Genomic DNA, 19,392 nt, shown 5'->3' on the forward strand with positions numbered 1-19,392 from the left:
GAGGAGGAATTAAATTTCTGGACTCCTGGGTTGCAGATGTCCCTGGGTCAGTTGTATGTAATTTCTGCACTTCGATTTAGACATTTTAGGGAAGACAAATATCCATTAGAGAATGATAATACTTCTCTATTTCAGTAAGATTTTTCTTTGAAATTAAAATGGTTAAATGCTATGTGAGAGCCTTGGCTGAATTACTGGAATCCCTCTCAGAACACAATGTGTTAGGTAACAAGACCAGACACACTTTAACTGCGAACATGAGTATAATAAGAGCTCAAGTACAGGTTGGTTGCTCTTAGTAGGGATGTCTTGCTGACATTTTAGGTACATCTCTTTCTTAAAATATTTTAAGGCTACTCTCATTGTTCATATATTTATAGAAAGAACAGCATCCTACATTATTGCATAGTATGCTATTTACCTGCATGCCTCCTTTGGGAAAAACTGTGCTGTAATTGGAGTAGTGATTTATTGTATGTATAAAGTGAGCAGGAATTACTGCAAGGGAAGCTGAGGAGGGGTTTGGCTGAAGGCTGAGCAGGCCTGTGGTCTTCACCAGCCCTGGAAGACTCTGCACAAACCCATGTCATCTCTTACTATGTTCTTTCTCTGTTCATGGTCCCTAATGCAGGCACTGACAGATATGGTGTGGGGAAGCCAACTCTCCTTCACTGGTCAGGGTGCTCCGTGTCTTACAGAAGCAAATTACAGCTCCAGAATGAAACCTAGAGCACATTTTTAAGGGATTCCTTCTCAGCCACCTTTTGCCTGCAGAGGTGTCAAGGCCTGGGCAGTGGCAGGTACCCAGTGTGACACCAGCATGCAGCAATTGTGCTGGGTGTGCTCTCTGAGTGCAGCTGCAAGTCTGTGGCTCATGGCATTCCCTTTGCATTAATGGCCTCCCCTTTTACACCAGCGATTTCCCTGAATGTCAGCTGCTGGGGGAATTCAGCAAAGATGCACACCTGTGGAGTATGGTAAAAATTAGTGATCTGCCACACAAAATGAAAAGCTTAGCAGGTCTAAGCTGATAAAGAGTTTCCTTAGTGCAGAGGCATCATAGCTTGTTTTAAGGAATGGCGGAAAGTTTAGGATTCATCGTGATCCTTTTATATCTGGGTATTCTTTTCCTTTGTAAAATCTAACAAAAAAGTGGTCTTGTGCTCCTGTTTGAGACGGAGGCACGTGAAGCCTGTTGCTACATTAGGACCTTTGATATCCATTTTAGATTAAATCCTCGTCTAGGATTCCTGCCTTTATTTAGGAAATGTGGCTGGGCTTTTTTTTTCTTTCTTTTCTAGCGTTTCTGTGTGTTTTTTCTCTAACATACAGCTTGGGCTTTGTTTCTGTTCTGTATCTTTTATATGTGGAGATGCTAACAAAACTCCTTGTGAATGTTTTAAATTTTTATTTTATATTTTTACTCTTCACTTTAAAGCTTATGGATGCATATCTAATACCCTAAATTAGGTTTGGTTGTAATAGTTTAAAGGGAATTACCTTGAAACATCAAATACTTTTGTAGTGCCCTGTGGTATGATACGACTGAAAGATGTATTTGGACCTACTAATGGATTTGTAGCAGTTCTTTTCTGTACCTGTATCATCTGTAAAAATGGTAATCCGAAACTAATTTTGTAGTAAATTCTTGGTATGATCGTTTAGAACTCTAGAAGATAAATACTTGCTTTTTCTTACAGACCAGACCAAACAGCTGAACAGACATGTTTGGGTCATTGCAGCAATAAGGAAACCCATTGAAAGCAGTGGCTCAGAGGATCCTCCACTTAGATCTATTGAAATGTCTTGCTCTAAGTTTGTGTAATACTCAAATAACTGTCCTAAGGGCAGCCTTAAATGGGTTTTCAGAAGTTACAGACCTGGTGACCTGTGGAAATATTTCATGTCATTTTGTTTCTTGTGGACTAAGAAACACCAAACGACATTCCCAGTGTCACACTCCTCCTCAGAAGGTGCAATTCTTAACTTTTTCCTCTATGGCTCTCCAACTCTGACAGGAAATACTAGAACTTGTGTGTTGTGGTTTGTTAAAAAATGTAAATTTCTGTTCAAAATTGGTTGTCAGTCTCTCAGAAAATTAGAAGTAATTAAATAGAAAGTTCTACAGATTTGTGCCATTTCTGTACCCTCTCATCTCAAGATGGTGTGAGAAGCAGACAATTGAAATAACTTGCTGCTATTCCTTTCCAGCTAATTTGATCTTGTTCCTTAATTCTGACAGATTGTTTTTAATTTTCCCATCTGTTCCATAAAAATCTCAAGTGATTGACTCCTAGGAAAAAATAATGTCTAATAGCTGAGCCATTTTTAATGAGTTGGTATGAGTTATTTAATGAGACATGCCGAAGAAGACAAGCCAAGGGGAAGATTGGGCCTGAGGTGGTGGATGTAAAGAAAGGTAAAGGGCAGCCATATGTTTCAGGAAGCTTTCACTCTTCATCCACAGCTTTAGGCTGCTGCTGTCTCCAGTTTCAGGCAGTGCACATCCTTAGGCTTGTGGACAAAACAACAGAGGTTCACTAGCAGTAATTCCTTTTCCACTTTTATTTAGTGCAGTGTCTGCCCTCAGACAGTACCTATTGGGAAAGGAACAGCCAAGTAGAGGAAAAGAAAATACCAAAGAATAAAAGAATAATATTTAAGTAAGCTTAAAAATATTATGGTCCGTGGTTTAACTTCATTTCTTCTGGCAATCTACACTGTAACTCCCAGATATTCTAGTTTAGGCCAGAAAGAACCCCTGTGCCAGTAAAAAGAGCAAATGTTCTCCTCCAGCCTCTCTGAAGGCTAAAACATTTGCTTTAAAATTCCCTGCAAATGGCATCTCCTGGGCCAGGAAGGCATCAATATTCAGTACAGGTCTTTGAGAATAGCAACCATGAATATAAATGTTAACATCTGGACTTGCCCCTTCTGTTTTGGTTTGTATATATTATTATAATAAACATTAACATTATTTTTAATAATCATCAAATAGCAGTTTCTCTAGCAGCTGGTGACTTCATTATTAAATCAAATAGTGAAAATAAATAAAAAGGTCTTTTACAAGGAAAGTTGAAAGTTTGACTCAACCCTGCAAATATGCCATTGTTAGACTAAGCCATTGTAGAATTAATAGAATAATGAATTAACTTTCCAGTTGCATAGAGTGAGGCATAACAAATGAGAGAATGCTGCCTTGGTAATGAGCAAAATATACACTGGTTTTTGCAGGTGGCAGTGGGCTACCAACTAAGGAGAGAGACTTCTGTCTGCATTTTCTTAAACGAGTAAAATATGAGAGTGTGCAGAGAATATCAGTACTCCACATTTTTAGAGATCTCTAAATATTCAACCTGTCAGGTTTCCCCATGGCAGGTATTTCAAGCAACCAAAGAACCATTAATGTGGTAGCACTTGAAACTACTTCTAGTTTAAATCTGTTCAGAATTGAACTTGGATGGTGTCTGGTTTAAGGCCTTACCTCAGCAAGCAGCTACAGAGACATGCTCTGTGCTTGCACAGAAGTCTCTGGTCTAAATGACACTAGACTGTGCCTAAGATTCTGACTATCCTAATTTGGGATTGATATAAGAATAGAAAATGCTTTTAATTTTGAGGATTTTTTTCTATGTAATACCAATGTTCTTAGACTGAAAGTTTTGGGGTTTTTTTTCCTGTTGGGAAGAAGGAATTGATTGATGCTTATTTCGCATGGCAGGAGACAAAAGAGACTTAATTTTTGGTAAATTCTCGTGGGCTTTGGGAACCTGACCCATTATCTATCCCTCTAGACAGATTTTGGACAAGCACCTTGTTGCATTGCACCTTTAGTAACAAATTTGTGTTTATGTAGTTAAATTCACAAGATGTAAGTTTAATAGTTCTGCATTAATCCTTCATAAAGCATTGATCTTTTGTTTTTTTGTCTTCCTCCTCAGTGTGTCAATCCTGATCTTTAATACTTCCCGGCAGTGCTTTGTTGTGGTGAAGCAGTTCCGCCCAGGTAATCCTCTTTTTTAGATTTACTTTTTCTCTGTAGTGAAGCAAGCTTTTAAGGGTTTAGCAGTTAAAAGTTGGTGCATCTGTGGTGATAAAATCTTTGTTCTATATTCTGTTTCTTTGTATGATAGCCCATCCTTTTCAGTTGGTCAGAATTTCTAACCAGGGAAATTTCCATTACAGATGAAACAAGTGATCAGGGTAGCCTTACATTCTGCTTTTGGGCTGCTCATTGAACTCTTTTGGATGAAATAACAAACAGCTCTACAATGACGATGCAAGAAATTGCTTTAATTTGAAGTTCCTTCTTAACCTATCTCGTATTTTGTAGGCAGCTTCTGTGCAGAAGCTGGTGTGTTGGTTTTTTTTTTAAATTTTGTCTTAAATATTCCTCTTTTTTACTGTCTTACTGTGCAGTGTATACTCGGGAATTTAAAATGAGAGAAATTCAGGACTGTATGATTTTTCATCAGTATGTGTACAGCTTCATTTTACCAGTTGTTATTATGAATTTAGGTTAATGTACTTTTTTTTCTGAGTCTTTGTATCAGTTATTTGAATTCAAAGTAATATTTACTTTCTGGAATTTAAAGGAAATGCATATTCTCTGCATGTTAATTAAAAGAAATCACAAGATATTTCACTGACTGTTGCTAAGAGACGGTTTCAAGACTGTTCATGGTAGACTTTGTAGGAAACTTTCGAGGGTAGTGTCACACTGCCCTTTCTTACTGTCAGCGATGGACAGCCTCTCCAGTGCTGTGCAGCACTGTTGCACTGGCAGTGCATGTGTCTCAGGAAGAGCTAATTGACTGTCAGAAAGTGTTTGTTTATTTGTTTATCAATAATCCAATGTCATTTATTTGCCAGCCAAATAAAATGGCTCCTGTAGCTGTTGCTCTCTTCGAGGCAATCTTACGCAGAAACCTTTGTGCATGTGCATATATATATACATATACAAGTGTACTAAGCAGCTAAACTTCAGCAGAAAAAATTCATTACATTATCTGTATGGAAGTGTCAACTTGGGCTCAAAAAACTGGACTGTTCCTGGAGTTAAACCATTCCAGAGGCTGGAGCTGCTCAGAAACCTGCCCTTAGGGACAGTGGCCAGTCAGACGCCCTATAGCAGTTCAGTGATCACAGCCATGCCCTGACATTACTCACATCCCTGTAATTATAATTATATTTCCATTCCATGGTTATTGTCTGCCTTGGTGCCTGTTCCACAAAGCAAAAACAAAGGCTGGGGCTTTTCTCACTGCTTGATCCTACCAGGGTCCCACCAGGAAGGCAACAGCTCCTTGCTTGTGAGGGAACAGCTGCCGCTCGCTCACCAGGCACGTCCCCTGCACGTGTGCTGGGTGACATATGTGCTGGCCTTTCCTCAGGCTGTGGTGTTGTGGTCAAGTTTTCCAACTGATGTCTGTGCTCCTTGTAAAGGCAGTCATCCCTCCTTGCCTGTACATTCCCACCCCATTCCCTTATGCGGTGACACCACAGGTCCCGTATGGCTGCAAACAGAAAGTTTTGAGGACTAGGCTGCTCACCTGACTGGCCTGAAGGAGTTCATTCATCCCGACTTGAGGGGTGGCAGGAGCACACAGTGAGGCAGGACCATATTTTTCAGTGTGCTCTGGGCTTAGATCATCTTGAGTGATCATGAAATCACACATTTGGGTGGAGCAGAGAGAAGAAAGTTACATGCATATCACAGTAGTTTCCGTATCAGCTCCTTACTTGTGACTGATTGGCAAAGGTCTTGGGCAATGCTTATTTAGGTAGTCAATTGATCACACATTTTCCAGTATAATAAAATTATATGTTCCAGAGAAAGGCAGGGGTAGCACCTATGATCACACACCCTGGGTTTTTTCACTGTAAGTATAGTGCCCTTTCAGTGGGTTGTGATGTTTGGTTTTCTATTGACTTAAAATAAACGGTATCAAAGATTTGAATAATAGGCCATGTTCCATTTCAGGAGGTGCAAACCACCGGTGCTATCAAAGAGAAATCAGAAATTTGGAGAGGAGCTAGCATACATTCCCCAGTCAGCCAAACTCCACTAAGTCCTCAGTCTGTTCTTCCTCTTGGAGAGCAAACAAGTCCTTGTATAAGTCACCTAACAAGGCTGCTTTGAATAACAGTTGTGATCTTATTTGCTGAGTTTGGTTGAGACATCTATGCTTTGTCCCAGCTTGCAGAAAGGAAGGCAAATGCATCAGTTCTGGAGTTCCCACTGTGAGACTTTTTACAGCTGAGTAGCTCCAGGGTAATTAGTCAATATGCTTAACAAGGGCCAGACAGTTGTTTGAGTTGTAGAATCACGGAGTCAGTAAGGTTGGAAAAGACCTCCAAGATCATCAAGTCTAACCTTTGACTGAACACCACCTAGTCAACTAAACCATAGCACTAAATAACGTAATGAAGTAATTCTCCCTGATGTCCAACTTGAACCTCTCCTGGCACAGCTTGGGAGTTCATGCTGCTGCTGCTCATGGCATGTGTCCATCTGACTGTGGAGGAGGCTGCCTGGGGATGACAAAGTGGCAGTTTCTACCAGAGAAGCACAAGCCATTGGAAGACAAGAGAGCAGTCTGGCACAGGACTGGTGGATGGGTGACTGTGCTGGGAGCTGAGCTCTTCTGTGATTTCTGCTCTCCAAACTCTTTATCACCCAGTGCATCACTTGTGCAGTCCATTTTACACCTTCAGGAGAGGTATGGGAAACTCTCTGTTCCCAAGCAGGCAGATTGGTTTTCTAGGCTTTGCTTATCTATGACAGACAAACTGAGTTTGAATCTTTGTGAGCCAGGTGATATTAAATTCATAATCAGACTCCTTGGTGAATGCTCTAATATTTGGACTCTCACAGAAGTGGCTGGTATTGCTTCTTTTCTTCCTTATCTACAGAGAAAAGCTGTTACTGGGCTTTAAGTGTCGCCATATCTCAGGACTTTGCTCTGAAGAGGACTGCTGGATTAGGTCCTTCTGGGAATGTAGGTTTTGATCTACGTGGAGCCCAGTTGTGCTGAGGGAGAAGGGGAATGGCAGGTGCCTGATGGAATGACAGGATGGGTTTCAGGGATACAACAGACTTATAATAGAGGGTTAGTCAGTCACAGTTTCATATTTCTGTACCCTACACTCTTACCTGCATCCTGTTTTGATGCCCAGGGCTTTTAATGGGATGCATGTGTTGTTCCTTTTTTTATTTTCTTGTATGGATACATCAATACTAAAATAGAAATAAAACTTTGAGAGGATTTGGCTCATCTCAGAGAAATCTTGGACGTGGTTGTCATTTATGGTAATTGTCATAGCTTTTAGAAATTTTTGGAGTAATGACAATAGACACCCTTCAGGGACCTGTCCCTTAGAGCTAGAAGGGAATATTTTTTCTTTTCTGGCTTCATGCTGCATTTTAAAAAGAAAACTGAGCTCTAGTCATGTCTTTCAAGTGGAAATGGAGGCTCCTGTCCTTACCTGTTTGATTGAAAGGCCTGGATGTCCCTAAGACAAGCAGCTTTCAAAGTTCTACCTTCTGGAGAAAGATCAGGTTTTGGGCAATGGACTGATCCAGACATCTCCCTTTCAAGTGCTGATCTTGGTATTCTTAATTTCTGAGATGTCAAAATGAGCATTGCAGAAGGAGCCCAGGCACTGATTCCTGGAGTATAGACTCTGCCTTAGAGACCAGGGGCTTAAGAAGTTACTGTGGTACTTTACTGTTAAGCAACTTCATTTCTCTGTAGACCTTGTTTTAAGAAATAACAAGCCAAATCCAGTACCTGGAAGGACAAAAAGCTGTCAGTTAAACTTGAGTTCTTATATACCAGTTCTGTGAGATTTAGAATGGGAAATAAAAGGTAAACTCTTTTGAAAACCATGTTATGCGTATGTGAAATATGCATGTAAAATATTTTCATGGAATAAAAATAGTCTCAAACTTTAAAATAATTTTATTCAGGGTGGTTTGTAACAGCCTCGTGGTAACTTTTCATGAAAAGCAAGGGGATAGACTTAAGGAAATTTCAAAGAAGAAACAAGTGGGTTTATACCTGTAAGTTAAAGTTACAATGACTGGCAGTGTTAACATCCAACCCTGCAGTTCTCACTCAGGCAAAATTTCTGTTGACATCAGTGAGAGTTTTGCTTAAATAAGAACTAAAATCTGGCGTTTGCACTTTCTTTAGGAGTGCATTACAGTGGCAGCTGTTTGTAGATAAATTCAAGAAGTCTTTTTTAGACTCCACACAGGAATCTGTGCAAGGAACTATATGTTCAAAAGAGATTTTTTTTTTTTCAAACAAACATAAATGCTTTTCATATCCTTTCTAAATAACAGCTGAGTTGACAGGCTGAAAGACTTATCATTGTGCACATGGTACTTAATGTGCAACCCAACTTTTCTGCAAAATAACTGCATAGTTTAAATTAAATCCTGATATCCACATTGCCCAACAAATGGAAGCTGTATGGCACTTCTGGCACTTGGATTTCTTGGATGAACTAGCTTCCTTTTTCAATTTTTATTTATTTTAAGGTGTTCATGAATCCGTTCCAGATGATGTAAGCACAGATACAGTTTAAAGAAGAATTTTACAAACGTGGCAAGAGAACCTTTGTTCTTTAAAATTCCAGTTTCAGTGTGTCATTATTTTAATAGATAACACAGCTGAATTCCTTGTTATTCTCAAGTGCTCTTATAAATTTCCAGGCAAAATTTGTGTAACACCCTTTTTTCTATTTAATATGAATAAACTAATATACCCCCCCCCCCTTGTTTCCTTTTCTTTTGTGTTTTGGGTTTTTTTTAAAGCTGTTTATATGTGCGAAGTAGAAAGGCATCATCCTCAAGTCTTTCAGAATCAGGACAAGGAGAATTTCTCTTGCCTGGAGGATCCTTTACCTGCTGTGGTTGGAGTGACCTATGAACTCTGTGCTGGCATTGTGGACAAACCAGACCTTTCTTTAGAAGAAATTGCATGTGAGGAAGTCCTGGAAGAGTGTGGCTATCACATTTCTGCTGCAGACCTGAGGAGGATCACTTCTTACAGGTAAACAGCAGGAAAAAGTTAAAACCCTCTGCATTTCATTGTTTCACAGATTGCTGCAGTGTCCTGAATGTTCCCTCTTCCCTTACTTAAGCAGTGTGTTGGAGGAACGTGGACGTCTGAAAGTACATAAAAGGTGTAATTTTCAGCAAGTGAGAGGAGTATTAACAGAGACTTAAGGAATTATAAACTCATAATTATGGGATTGAATTCACAGGAAGAATCATACTATTGTGACTTATTCCAAAGACTGTTAGAACTGGGAAAAGTTGCATTTGGCTCTTCAAATCAGTTTGTTACAGCACTAGAAAACAATCCTTCTTTACTATATCTGGTGTTTTCCATCTCTGATTCTTATTATTCTGATTAACAGTAGAAACTGCCCAAGATGCTGTCTGATTAATCTTTAACATGACTTTGCAGAAGAATGAGAACTGTGCCATTAGATCTCTTCATAATATTTGGTTTGCAATTAAACCTTCTTTTAATTGGACAGTAATTACTGTTATATATGAAGATTTTGCTGATTTGACTGTGAAAATTTTACATTATATTTTTGCAGGGTTTCAAATAGTTATTGAAATAGTTTTTAAACATGTTTTAAAACATTTATTAGGAGTAAGAGGAAATTTTAATATGTAAGTGGAAAAATACAAAATGTGAGTGGGGAGGCAAAACCCCTCAAGAGAAACTTTGCACACGGCTTTAATCCTATTATATCTCATTCTCAGCTTTTAGTATTGTTATCCAAAATGTATGTATGTTTGTATTTTACAGAGAAAGCAGCAGGTTTTTTACTTTCTTTATTTTGCTTGACATCTCCATTGAACTAGGCCCTGTCATTGGTTTTTAATTTGGGAATTGAATACAAATCCACAGCTGTCAATCCTGGCAAATGTTATTTCCTGCTGGATTAACAAGCAGTGCTTCTGTTGAGGGGAGGGGGTGAATCACAGGAGCTGTCTTTTACAACTCATTGAAACCAGATTAAGGGTTTGTTCTACTGAAAGAAAAAGTGTCTTCTAGATTTATGAGCAAAAGCTGTCTATAGAATTTCATAGCTTGGGTGACACTGACAGGCTGTAGCATGCAGATATATACATATGTATATGTATGTATATATGTGTATACAAATGCAAAACAGGAAAAGTAGAGTATCATTTCTGTAGCTGTAGGAGGTTGTCTCTTGAGTTTACAAGTTTGACTCAATATTAATGATTTATATGTATCTAAAACTCTGTGTGTTTTCATGTTGATAAATGTCTTTGTATGTTACAGGTGGTTGTTCTTTCAGTTGCCTTTTTTTTTTTTTTTTTAATTGCACTGACTTGTGAAGAGTGTATACAATTGGAGTTTTCTTTGTTGAGACCCATGCAAGGGGCTCTTAATCCTCTATTGTCGATGTGGACACAGCTTTCTGCCCATGGAGATCCATGCTGAAGTCAGAAGGGCCTGTAGAGTATTTACTTTTTTAGATTAATGTGAAAGGTTGAAGCCTCAAAGATGGTATTTTACCATTTCTTTTGTCTAACTTCCCATGCTCTGTATTAGAATTTTATTCTAAATGTCTCCTGTTAGGAGTGTTCTGTTCTTCTTCCTTCAGTCAAGAATTGGAGAATTTTTCTGATCCTTGATGCAAAGACAGGAAGTAATTGGTTCACTTATGGTCTGCTAAGGACATTTTTTCTGTAATGGCTGTGTTACATATAAGAATTCCTGGGCCATTTCCAAGTGTAGCAGGTTTTTCCAAATGGTTTATGCTGCTGTTTCATGCTGTGACTGTCAATACAAAGCACTGGCATAAAGCATTACAGTAATGCATATGCATGCCATTAGAATTACAGTGCATCATGTCCTTCTGCTCTTATCTGCCATTCCAGCGATCCGTGTAATAGTTGCTCTACCTTATTTATTGATCCAGTGCATTGGGTCAGATAAAAGCCTTAGAAAACAGAATTGGAAGGAATTTTGGGGGGACTCTCATCTAGACTGCTCCTCTTCCAAAACTCAGGCTCAGCTGGATTGACATCCGTTGTGACAAATGTGCATCTGTGCTTCTTTTAAAAATCTAATCATTCCATGGCCTCTCTTGGAAACTTTTGGCATTCTCTCTGAAGTGTCTTATCTGTCTGTACTATGACAGATTTTTTCCTCATGTCTTGCCTAAATTTTGCTTTCTTTGCTTAAAGTGCAAGACTTACTACCCTGTTTCCAGTGGACATTAAGTACTTCTGCACCTTTCACCTACTTGTTAGAACGTATCTCTTCTTTATTTTATTTTTGCCTGTGCAAAGCTGTCTTAGTTGATTTAAGCTTTCTGTCTAGATCGTGTTTTCTAGATATCTGAATATTCCTTCTGCTGTCCTCTGCCTTCTCTCCATCTGATCCACGTATTTCTTAAGGACTTAGTGCCCAAAGTGGAGCACAGTACTTTAGTGGGGGCTTTCCTGGATAGAGTGGAAGCATCATCTCCCTGGTCTTACGGATAATTTTCTTTATACACTGTGGTATGTTGTTTGCCTTTTTTGCAGAGGCATTACATTGTTGAGATATTCATCATCCACAATGCCTCCCCTCTCTCAAAACCAAGAGTTGTACTCAATAATCAGTGTGGGTCCCTTCCAGCTCAGAATATTCTGTGATTCTGTGGTACTGCATTGTCATTCATCTCCTGTCCATAGTTGTGCCATTCCTTGTTGCTGCCTGAACACACAGCCCTGAACTTGCCTTTACTGAGTTGCTTACAATTTTTTCAGACCATTTCTCCAAGTTGTTGGGACAATTTTGAATTCTAATATTCATCTCTAGCTTCTTCTACATAATCTGTCTCAGCTTTGCTATCTCAAGTTTGTGTTTCAAAGGTAAAATATTGAATTATGTTGCATAAAGGATGGTCCTCAGTGGAATTCTGTTTAGTTTTATTTCCAATCTGACAGTGATATCCATTCTATGAATACCATTTTCCTACTGGCTTTGCACGTATTTCACAGTTTCTTCAATTTCTAAGTATATCATTATTTCCTAACTTCTTAATGAACCTGTCACATTAGACAGGGTTCAAAGCCCCAGTAAACTGAAGTTGCGTTGTTTGTGTTGCTGCCCCATCAACAAGACCTGTTGCCCAGTTACAGCTGATGTTTGACTGCAGTTGATCTATTCCTGATAAATCTCTTAACTGTTGGTCCTTTCCTGACACAAATAAAACCACATTAAAATATTTAGATTTAACTGTGATTAATAATTGCTGAGTGAAGTCTATTAAATTTTTGTAGATAAAAACTCCTAATTGTGTGCACAGTGAAAAGGCTTCGTACAAACAAGAGTTTCTGTGTCATCGCAGCGTTTGGTCTGAAAGCAAGGAGCTGTCTGCTATTCCTGATGACAACCCCTTCTGCAGTCATGGTTATGAGAAGGAAGTTGCCTGCCTAGAATAAAAGCAGGAGTTGATCTAGACCTGACAGAAGGACATGGAAAGCAGAAGACACATCAAATATAAAGGGAGAAATGGTTATGGCTGGGGAAGTCAATACAGTTCTGTGGCTGATGAACTAAGAAGGGGAGGGCACGGACAATGCAGAGGGAGAACTTAGACTATGGGTAAAAATGGAATAGAAAATCCTAGAGTGGAAAAAGAGGAAGAAAAGATGAAGGAACAATGCAGAGAAAAACCATGGGCTGAGAAGTAAATGGACCTGGGGAAAGTACTTTGTGTTGGAGAAGAATTCTCTGTAATGAAATGAGGAAAGTACTTGGACTGTATTCAACAGAACTTTGCCCTGTTCTCAAGTAGTGGGAGCAGTACAGATTGGAGTCATCTGAAGATAGCAGGGGTTTTCCTCATGTATTATCAGGGCCTGTAGCAGTGGTTTTGGGGAAATTTGTTTTTTAATGTTTCTCAGCTAACAGGAAAATTTGGCCACAATACTGGCACAGGTAATTCGTACACACATGCAAGTGACCCACTGGACCCCTTTTTTAAGCCCTGTCAAAGCCCCTATGACATAATGCTCATCAGATGGAAGTCAGGCACTGAATTAAGCAGATCTCAGTACCTTGAATGATCCACGGCGTAGCTGTGGAATCAATGAGGAATCAGGAAAGAAGCCAGGAGTTGGGGAATTGATGCCAGTGGAGTAAGAGTCTTTGGAACAAGTTGTTCCAGCAGCAGGAGGACAGTATGGTGTGGGTGAATGAAGGAGGCTGGACTGGGGGAGGTAACGAGAAAGACAAACATATTAAGAGGGACTTGACTGGAGGAGGACAGAGGAATCACACTTTGAAAATCAGAAATATCTTCTCCTATTATAGAAAAATGCCAGACAGAAGATGAATTTAAATGCAGGGGGTTCACGTTGCTGTGTAGACAGAGGCAGGGATGATTCTGAAAAAAACCTGTAATGTTTGCAGCGTGTTTGGTGAGTTTCCTCTTTCATCACCGCTACACAAATTGCTACTTTTGTGCTTGGTATTCAGTAAGTAACCTTATTTTGATATTTCACAAAGTTTGTTTTCTATGCTGGCAGCAGCTAATCCACTTTTGGAGGCTTCCTGAAAGTTCTGGTGGCTACTGGTGTCCTGAGTTCTTGTCAACTGTAGGTATGGCATCAGTCAAAAACAGCATAGATGGCAGTGGTGAGTGGTGTAAAAATCCACTTAGCTCAATAATAAAATGATGCCAATTCTGTGGTATTTTAATTATAAACTGAGGCTTCATGAAAGTTGAAGGTTGCCAGTTAAACTGTCCATTTTTAAAAGCTCTGAAAGAAATCTGTGAAATTCCCTCAAGGTTTTGGGTTTTTTTCCCAAGTGCAAAATTTTGTAAGTGAATTACTTACTTTGGACTTACTCGTATATCATATATAACAAATTTTCTGTCTGTCATGGGATCCCAGCAGCTTTCATATTGAATCCACGTGAACTTCAACTGTGGGTTAGTTTCTTAGGTTGAAGTACTTCCAGCTATCTTCTTTGAGACTTGTTTCCTTACAAGACAGGGGCAGGGAAATATGTTGGGTTTTTTGTTGTTATTAAAGATGTTATTATTGCCATTGCAGAGTATTTTCTTTTTAGTTGTTGAAAATGTTGATTTTCTTGAAGAGTAGTTATAAAATGGACATAAATAGCACCTCAGATCATCAGGATGAAGTTGAACCAGAGCTTCTTGTTCAACTTCCTTTTCCCTTCATTCTTTATGTTCTCCCAGAGGTTGTAAAAAACTCTTGGCTATGAACCGGATACAACAGGAGCTGCAGGTTATCAGCCCTGCTGCAAAGAAATCAGATGGATTAGTTTAAAGGCCTAAGTATATTAACATAGGGACTTACTTTAATCTTCCTACATTTGATTTTTTTCCAAAAGTGTACAACAAAGAAGAGCATTCAGAGAATTAATATTGGATGTTCCAATTACTGTGCCATGGCTATTACCCTCTGTGCAATGAGGTAAAAATGGTTTGTATTCACAGGTTTTTATGTAGAAGGAATAATAGCCCTGAAAATGTTGGAGTGCATTATAATTAGAAAGATCACCTGCTAGTACACCTGTTGGGTGATGGCATAATATAATATAATTTTATGTTAATTACCTCTATGCTTTTTTCCCTGCACCTGCTGTTTATAATGTCAGAACTGTACAAAGGTCCTAAGAAGTGACAATAGGAGCTGCATGTCACTGATCATCAGTTTACATATTGCATGCCTAAATGGATCTTGATTTCAGCATGAATAACAGAGATTTCTGTCACATTTATTTGTAAACATGGATTATGTATTCACTATATACCCAAATTTTGCATTCAGATGGCTTAAATCTTGTAAAAGTATATATTCCATTCAGGAGTCTGCACTTTAACTATGTCAGATTAAAACAAAAAAAAATTTATTTCTCAGCTGATAGAAGTGTTGATTGTTTATAGAATTTGTATTTGTTAAATATTAAGAAATTATGAGACATTTAGCTTTTAATTGCTGTCTGTCAGAAGTCTGAGTTAAGCTAATAAGTCTTCACAAGGATAAGTCAATCATTTGTTCCCCATGTTGCAGCAGAGGAGTAGAGTATAAAATATTGTTTCTTTTCTCATACACGCTTCTTCCTTCAAATTAAAAACGTAATATTTATTAATGTGTTAATTACGAATGCAATAGGTGGTTGGCATAGGTGTGAGCATCCAGACATGAAAAAAAGGCAGAGCTAATCTGAAATACTTGCTTTGAATTTTGACCCTGCTGACAAATGTGCATGTGTGTGCACACACTCGGTTTGAAGAAGAAACTCACTGAGTGTTGACAAACACATGACATGGACTCAGTCTCACTTGTGGCTTTTAGGCACTGCTGAGCCTTTTTTTTTAAAGCAATAAGAAACTGTTACCCACTTTGGATAAAAAATGTGTGTACTGTATCTTTATGCTTATGAACTCAGATATGATAAGTGAAAAGCCCCATTTTGTGAGCTCAATTTAATGTGCTGTGTATTTCCTCATGCATTTGATAAAAGGGAAGAGCCAAACAAAGGCTTTGTGGTAGCTGCTACTGCCGTGTTTCAAAAACAGATTGGAGTGACAATCTGTCTTTTGTGTTTTCCCTGGTCTAAGAAGGAAGTAGATAGAAATACTCTAATTCCAGCCTCGTGCTGCCAGCCAGTCCCACCCCTGGGCAGGAGGTGAGGAGAAGCACTTCACAGCCATCCTGCAGAAACTCCTTCTGTGGTGTGGTGTTGCCTTCAAGTGTGTTGCCCAGGGTTTTGAAAGCCATCTCATGATTTAATCTCAGTGTTTGAGTGTTTTAGTTAAAATGAAACATGGGAAGGCAGCATACAATCTTGTTTTGATGTGTTAAACTTATATTTAAGTTACTGTTGTGATGAAAACCATACCACTTTGGTATCCTTACTTTGACATGCTTACATTCCTAGACTTGCTGTTGTCAAAGGTAATGAAGGTTTCAAACTGTCTGAAGCAGTGCTGGAAGTGCTAATAGACTTTTGGTTTTAAAAAATATCTCTGTTGGAGTTACAGGGCTTGTGAGCTTAAGCCCTAATGATTTGACAAAGATATTTGTCAGCCATGTAGCTGTTAATTGGAACTATAAACTTCTCAGAGGAAACTGATCCTCACGATAAAGAGAGGAGGAAAACAGAGCTGTGTTTTGTATAGACCATTTGCATTTGTCTCACAGTGGTAAATTGGAGCCAAGCACTGTACAGACACATCAAAATACATCTGGAACAATCAGCTAGGTCAAGCCAGGCTTAGTAGGTCTGGGTCAGTATGAGCCACGATGTGCTGGGTTTGGGCAGTGCAGTGCTAAACTTCAGACTGACACTGAAGCCCAAACTCTCACCACGGGCTGGTGCTGTGAGTTCAGACCCTGCTCACCCTCCCCCAAGCCAAGCCTCTCTTGTCCTGGGAAGGCACCTTTATCAGGAAGGTGGTTTTCCCAGGGTGAAACTCATCCCTTGCAGTTGGGGTGTGCTGACCCCTGTGATTTCCACAGATGCAGAGCTAATGAATACAGCTGTAATCTGTTAATAGGTGACTCATTTCAGACCATGGCAAAAGCATTTTATTTGTAGTGTGAAATACTGGGGTAAGGAAAAGCATATGGCACAGACTTGTGACAGGGAAGATGGTAGCAGAAAAAGGAATATAACCATGATTAAAAGCAGAACAAAATTCCTTAAACATCATATTCAAAAAGTGCAAGTAGTTGTACAAAAGCATAGGAAGTTCATAGTGGCAGATAAACCTGAAAGCACAGCACAAACATCATAGTGCCTGTGGCCTATTTACCAGTCAGACGCACCTTCTCCCTCTCTGCCCTCTTCCACCTCTGCCCCAGTATCCAAAATCACCTGAAATGTATGATGTTTTCCAAGGGTGTGTGTTAAAATACTTTATTGCTCCAACCAACAGAGCTTCAAAACAACAAACCTAACTTTTGATTTCTGTAAAAACCAAAGGTACTAATACAGATGAAATGTGAATAGCATTGATTTTTGGGCAATTTTCTAAGGACAAGCAGGATACATTAAGAGTCTGGAAATGTCGTCAAAGACAGGAGTAAGGAATATTGGAGAACATTTAATTTAGTAAAGGGCATTCCGTGTGGATCTATGCAAAAATGATCAACTGGCAGTGTAAGACAGAGCATCCATAGAAAGAAATACCAAGTAAAAAACAGTAAGAAATATGCCTCCTTTATGGATTCAAGTATATTTCTGCATCTTTCAACTTCTTTCTGAAACCATTGAAATGGACTTTTAGAATCATAGAATCATGGAATACGCTGGATTGGAAGGAAACCACAAGAATCATCGAGTCCAGCTCCTGGCCCTGCACAGGACATCCCAAGAGTCACACCATCTGCCTGAGAGTGTTCTCCAAACACTTCTTGAACTCTGTCAGGCTTGGTGCTGTGACCACTGCCCTGGGGAGCCTGTTCCAGTGCCCAACCACTCTTGGGGTGAATAATCTTTTTCTGATATCCAACCTGTATCTCCCCTGATTCAGTTTCATGCTGTTTCCTTGGGTCTTGTGACTGGTCACCAGAGAGAAGGAATCAGTGTCTGCTCCTCCATTTCCCCTCACGAGGATGTGGAAGACCCCAATGAGGCCACTCCTCAGTCTCCTCTTCTCCAGGCTGAACAAACCAAGTGACCTCAGCTGCTCCTCACACAGCTTCCCCTCCGGACCCTTCACCATCTTTGTTGCCCTCCTTTGGACACTCTTTAATAGCTTTGTATCTTTTTTATATTGTGGTGCCCAAACCTGCACACAATATTCAAGGTGAGGCTGCACCAGTGCAGAGCAGAGCAGGACAATCCCTTCCCCTGACTGGCTGGCGATGCTTTTCCTGATGCCCCCAGGACACGGTTGGCCCTCCTGGCTGCCAGGGTACTGCTGACTCATAATCAGGTTGTCATTGACCAGGACCTCCCCTGTCCCTTTCCTCAGGGTTTCTCTCCAGCCTCTCGTTCCCCAGTCTGTACACACAGCCAGGGTTGCCCCATCCCAGGTGCAGAATCCAGCACTTGCCCTTGTTAAACTTCATACAGTTGGTGACAGCCCATCCCTCTGATTTGTTGAGGTCTCTCTGCCCTCAAGGGAGTCGACAGCTCCTCTCAATTTAGTGTCATCAAATTAGGAGGAGTTGTTGACTCCCTTGAGGGAGTTTAGTTAGACAACAAATAAAAGCAGTGAATATGTTTATAAATAATATCATGCAAAAATTTGCAAAGTCACCATCTAAATAGTGAAGGGATTCTAAGTAGTCTTAGAAGTGTTAGATTTGCTGGTTTTAGGAGGAAAGAGTAGGATAGAATGACATGAGTATAAATACCAGCATTGATTTTATTTATAGCTCATTTGGAAGTTTTTATTAGTTTTTAATTAATACCTTATGGCAGAGTTGCACCAGAGGAAGATAAGTTAGATAATCAATTAAGAAAAAAATGGTCATGTGGCTATGTCATCCTTTGAATGTATATTGTTACAATTCTCCTGTTGATTTCTGTTGCAAATTATGTGCAACATATATACATGAAGAAATGCTGTAACTTTGGACATCATAACAAAAGAAAGACATTGATGTCCAGGGCTTTCATCTTTTAAAGTATATTCAGTGTAGTAGCCACTCTTGATGTATTTAGTTAATAAGAAGAGAAACACTGATTTAATACAAGTTAGTTCATAAGAAGAGAAACACTGATTTAATACAAGTATCATGTGAATAAATACAATGAAATAACAGCATATGGAAATCACTCCCTGCTATTTGAGCTGTGGTGGCAAGAACCTGAATCTTACAGTGTAGCACCTTGGGAAGCAATTTCCATTTAAAGAAAAAATGTATAGAAGGTGAACTCCTGTGATTTCCACAGCTGCAGCTATTTCATAAGTAAATGGTCACAGGTGGTATGGAAGGAGATTATGCTGTAAATAATCAAGCCAGAACATTCTCATAGAAGGGCTTCTTAAAAAAAGTCTCTATGTTTTTGTATATAACCTTTATTTAATATCAAGTGGACATAGAAGCACTCAATTTAGGATCATTTTCATTCTCCAGATGGAACACCCTAGATGAAGCTCAGATTTGACACTCATCAGAAATAACAGAACATTAAATATATTATGCTCAGCCCTGTGTGTTTTATGGTACCTGTGGAGACCACCAAGCTGCATTCTTTGTCTTGAAAGTTTTATAGTATATATTAACATGTGGTTTTTATTCTTACTATCAAGTACCAAAAAACAATCTCTGAACTCCAGGTTTCCTATGTTTATTTAATTACTAAAAATGCAATTTTTTTAGAGGAAAAAAAAGAATAATGAGTA

General features: G+C 39.2%; 1 protein-coding gene and 1 non-coding gene across 3 annotated transcripts in view; both read left to right on the forward strand.

Moving 5' to 3' along the window:
- NUDT14 (nudix hydrolase 14) overlaps positions 1-19,392 on the forward strand; it is a 60,050-nt gene that overhangs the window by 37,297 nt on the left and 3,361 nt on the right. For both annotated transcript variants that reach the window (XM_027637740.1, XM_027637741.1), the window contains exons 3-4: positions 3,942-4,006; positions 8,825-9,062. In XM_027637740.1, coding sequence (XP_027493541.1) covers positions 3,942-4,006; positions 8,825-9,062 — 303 coding nt within the window. The remainder of the gene's footprint in view (positions 1-3,941; positions 4,007-8,824; positions 9,063-19,392) is intronic.
- Positions 16,449-16,574, forward strand: LOC113944852. Its single transcript, XR_003526847.1, has one exon. It is a non-coding gene; the product is annotated as a U1 spliceosomal RNA (small nuclear RNA).

The sequence above is a fragment of the Corapipo altera genome, unplaced genomic scaffold (assembly GCF_003945725.1).
Source record: "Corapipo altera isolate COAL_440 unplaced genomic scaffold, ASM394572v1 23, whole genome shotgun sequence".
NCBI classification, from domain to species: Eukaryota; Metazoa; Chordata; class Aves; order Passeriformes; family Pipridae; genus Corapipo; species Corapipo altera.